At 44.0% G+C, this 3,193-nt stretch overlaps 1 protein-coding gene across 1 annotated transcript in view; it reads left to right on the top strand.

Moving 5' to 3' along the window:
* The first annotated feature begins 536 nt into the window (after window positions 1-536).
* Window positions 537-3,193, top strand: part of LOC119425378 (zinc finger and BTB domain-containing protein 12) — a 2,676-nt gene continuing 19 nt past the window's right edge. The window contains exons 1-4 of the mRNA XM_037692899.1: window positions 537-740; window positions 837-1,031; window positions 1,221-1,421; window positions 2,250-3,193. The exon at window positions 2,250-3,193 is cut by the window's right edge and continues 19 nt beyond it. Coding sequence (XP_037548827.1) covers window positions 537-740; window positions 837-1,031; window positions 1,221-1,421; window positions 2,250-3,193 — 1,544 coding nt within the window. The remainder of the gene's footprint in view (window positions 741-836; window positions 1,032-1,220; window positions 1,422-2,249) is intronic.

Below are 3,193 nucleotides of genomic sequence, written 5' to 3'. Positions count from 1 at the left end.
TGTGGTCAGCATATCAGATTTTCTTTTTTTACTTTAGCCATAACTCTTTGTTGTACTACCAGTTTTCACTATTATTTGAACACACTTTAAATGAGTTTCAATTCACTTTATACAGGTAAATTATTAATATTTTAGATCTTTGTTTGCACGTAACACTTTCAAGATTAATTTATTCTATGATTATAATTATTTTTGCCGATGAACAGGTTTTTCTTTGTCTTTAAATTATCAGAAGAGTGACTCCATGTTAGATGAGATTTTACACAACCTAGATTTTGTATCAGAAGATGATGTAAAATGGGAAATCCCAACATTTCAAAGTCTAAATCATAATAAAAACATTTACAAATTTGTGACAACTGTATCTGAAAAATGATAGTGGTGAGGTTTAGTTGAGCTGCCATACATTGTTGAGATCCTTGTGAAATGCTGCACATAGAAGAAGTAATAACAGTGTAATATTGAGCATTTGTGGAGCCAAAACGTAATGTATCATCTACTTCACCCTGTTTTTTATGTGTGTCTTTTTATAGAAGATGGAGATCGTGTGTTTCCGGTTACCAGGACACGGGGACACGACCCTAAAGCACATGAACTCGCTCAGGTCTCGCCAGCATTTCTGTGACATCACCATTGTGGCCAGCAACAACCAGACATTCAAGGGACACAAGGTGGTACTAGCCGCCTGTTCGCCTTTCTTAAGGGATCAGTTCCTCCTCAACCCGTCACCCAGGCTTCAGGTAGAGGAACTTAAACCTGCACACTCCCGCATCGTGATTATATGTCGGTCTAGTAAAAACTGCAGGTTTTCTTTCCCGTTTCTTGTTTTTCTCCAGGTATCTATGCTGTACAGCTCCTCGGTGGTGTGTGACTTGCTTCAGTCGTGCTACACTGGCTTCTTGCAGTTCAATCCGGAGGAGATCGTCAACTATCTGACTGCAGCTAGCTACTTCCAGATGGAGCACATTGTCGAGCAGTGCAGGGCAGCGCTGGAGAAATACGTTCAGATGAAGAACCCCGCTGCACTGAAGGTCAGTTTTTTTTAAAAAGTCACATAAGTACCATGCAATTAGTTAAAAAAAAAACAAAAAAACTAAGAACTTTATTTTAAATATTAAAAGTATGTATCTACTTGAGTTCCTGTATTTTTTTTTTCCTTTAGACCATTTACACTTACATTTTTAAAACTATCCCATTTCCTCTTCTCTTTGAATTTCTAGGTGAGTGAAGAGGAAAGCCAGACCCAGCCGGTTATAATCAGCGCCAGTGTTCATTCGGTTTCACCTCCCCCCTCTCGACTCTCCCCCGTGCTGCAACACAGCCCTGCAGTCCTCTCAGCGGAGGAAAACAGTGAAACATCTGCTCAGGGCAGCGCTCGGCACCATGACGACGGTCCTGTGCTAGACGAGCCTCGTATTAGGGTATCTGTTTTGGTTTTGCTTTTTCTTTAAGCTAAATAGTTCTATACACAGCACTGATAAGACATTTACAAATGAATGGCAGAGTGCGACTAATATTTCTGGAACAAAAATCTTTTGCAACAGCAGAAAGAGCCACAACCCAGTGATTCATTCTTAAACTCTAAAGCTTCTGTAGTGTGTTAAAATGCAGCTCAGCAGGTTTAAATATACAACCATTGCTCCCACAAAGTTAAAACATTGTGTAAAATAGAAATCAACACAGAATGCAGTGATTTTCAAATTTTATAAATCCATACTTTATTCACAATAGAACATAAAAATGCATCAAATGTTGAAATTAAGAAACTGTTTCTTTTGAAAAATAGGATCATTTTGAATTTTTGGGCAACAACTTTTCTGCACTGATGCATATGCACTTTGTATGTATGTAAGCTGCCTATGATAAAAGCACGTATGCAACCCCATACCATCAGAGAGGCAGGCTGTGTGCTGATAATGGGCTGCATAGTATAAAGAACAAGGTGTCTGTGGTTTCCAAAAATAATTTCAAATTTTGATTAGTCCGACCATAGGACCGGTATCTGCTTTGCCTCAGCCCATTTTAAATGAGTTTTGGTCCAGAGACAGCTGAGTTTCTGGATGGTATTGAATCTTTGCACGATAGAGCTTTAACCTGTTTTTGTGGATCACATGGTAAAATGTGTTTATGACTTGTAAAAACATTCCTGAGTCCATTCTTCATTATTTGTCTTTTTAACACTTTAAGAGACTCGTCTTTTTATTGTTTTCACATGTAAGCCATAACTTTTAAATCCTGTTTTGTTGCAGGTTAACATATCGGACGAGGAGGAAGAGACCAAACCGGATTATAATCTGTTCAGAATGTACATCTCTGAAGAAGGGCAGGCCAACAGAGACGGAGAAGCTGACAGAGCTTCCCCTGATCTTCCTCGAGAAGTCTGTTACCCAGAGACACAAGTTGGTATCGCAGGAGATGGCAGCGAGTACGACTTAAATTCAGCAGGGGACCTCGGGTTTGGGGGGCTTTCGGTGGAGGGTCTCCGTGCGATCAGGCGCAGACTGTCCGACTCTAAAGTTGGCCGTGGCAGAGGGAAGGGCAAAGGAAGAGGTTTCAAAAAGAGACGGTGGGCGACGTCTCAGGAGAAAAGACCTTTTAGTATAGCTCACCGTCAGGACCTGTGGTTCCTTACAGCTGGTGGACTGGGAGGGGCTTTAGGGCTGGACTACAGCCAAGAGGAGCTGAAGCTAGCAGGAAGTTACCTCTCGGCTGAAATCCCCAGATTAGACTTCAGTTTGAGTAACAGTCATGGAGACAGAGTTTCACCCATCGCAGCCAACAGCTTGAATCAGTTTTCTCTGGAAGAGTCGGACGCCGGCGAGGGGAGTTCAGGTTTGACAACCGTTGGAACGAACGAGGGCGGGGACGAGTCCGTCGCCGTGGTCGGGTCTACTTCCAGCGTGACCGGCCCGGTGATCTGCGAACACTGCGGCCTGACGTTCCCTTCAGCTCACACCCTGGCCGTCCACTCCCGCTCCACCCACCTGCTGTACGTGTGCCCGTGCTGCGGCAAACATTTCCACCACGCCACCAACCTCACCCGGCACATGGCCGTGCACCGGGGGGGCAGCAAAGCCCACCAATGCCCGCTCTGTTACAAGACGTTCACCCAGAAGTCCACGCTGATCGACCACATGAACCTGCACAGCGGCGAGCGGCCGCACCACTGCGCGTACTGCCACGCCCGCTTCGC

The sequence above is a fragment of the Nematolebias whitei genome, chromosome 19, assembly GCF_014905685.2.
Source record: "Nematolebias whitei isolate Nwh7 chromosome 19, NemWhi1, whole genome shotgun sequence".
Taxonomy (NCBI): domain Eukaryota; kingdom Metazoa; phylum Chordata; class Actinopteri; order Cyprinodontiformes; family Rivulidae; genus Nematolebias; species Nematolebias whitei.
This window is presented reverse-complemented; position numbering and strand designations above follow the sequence as displayed.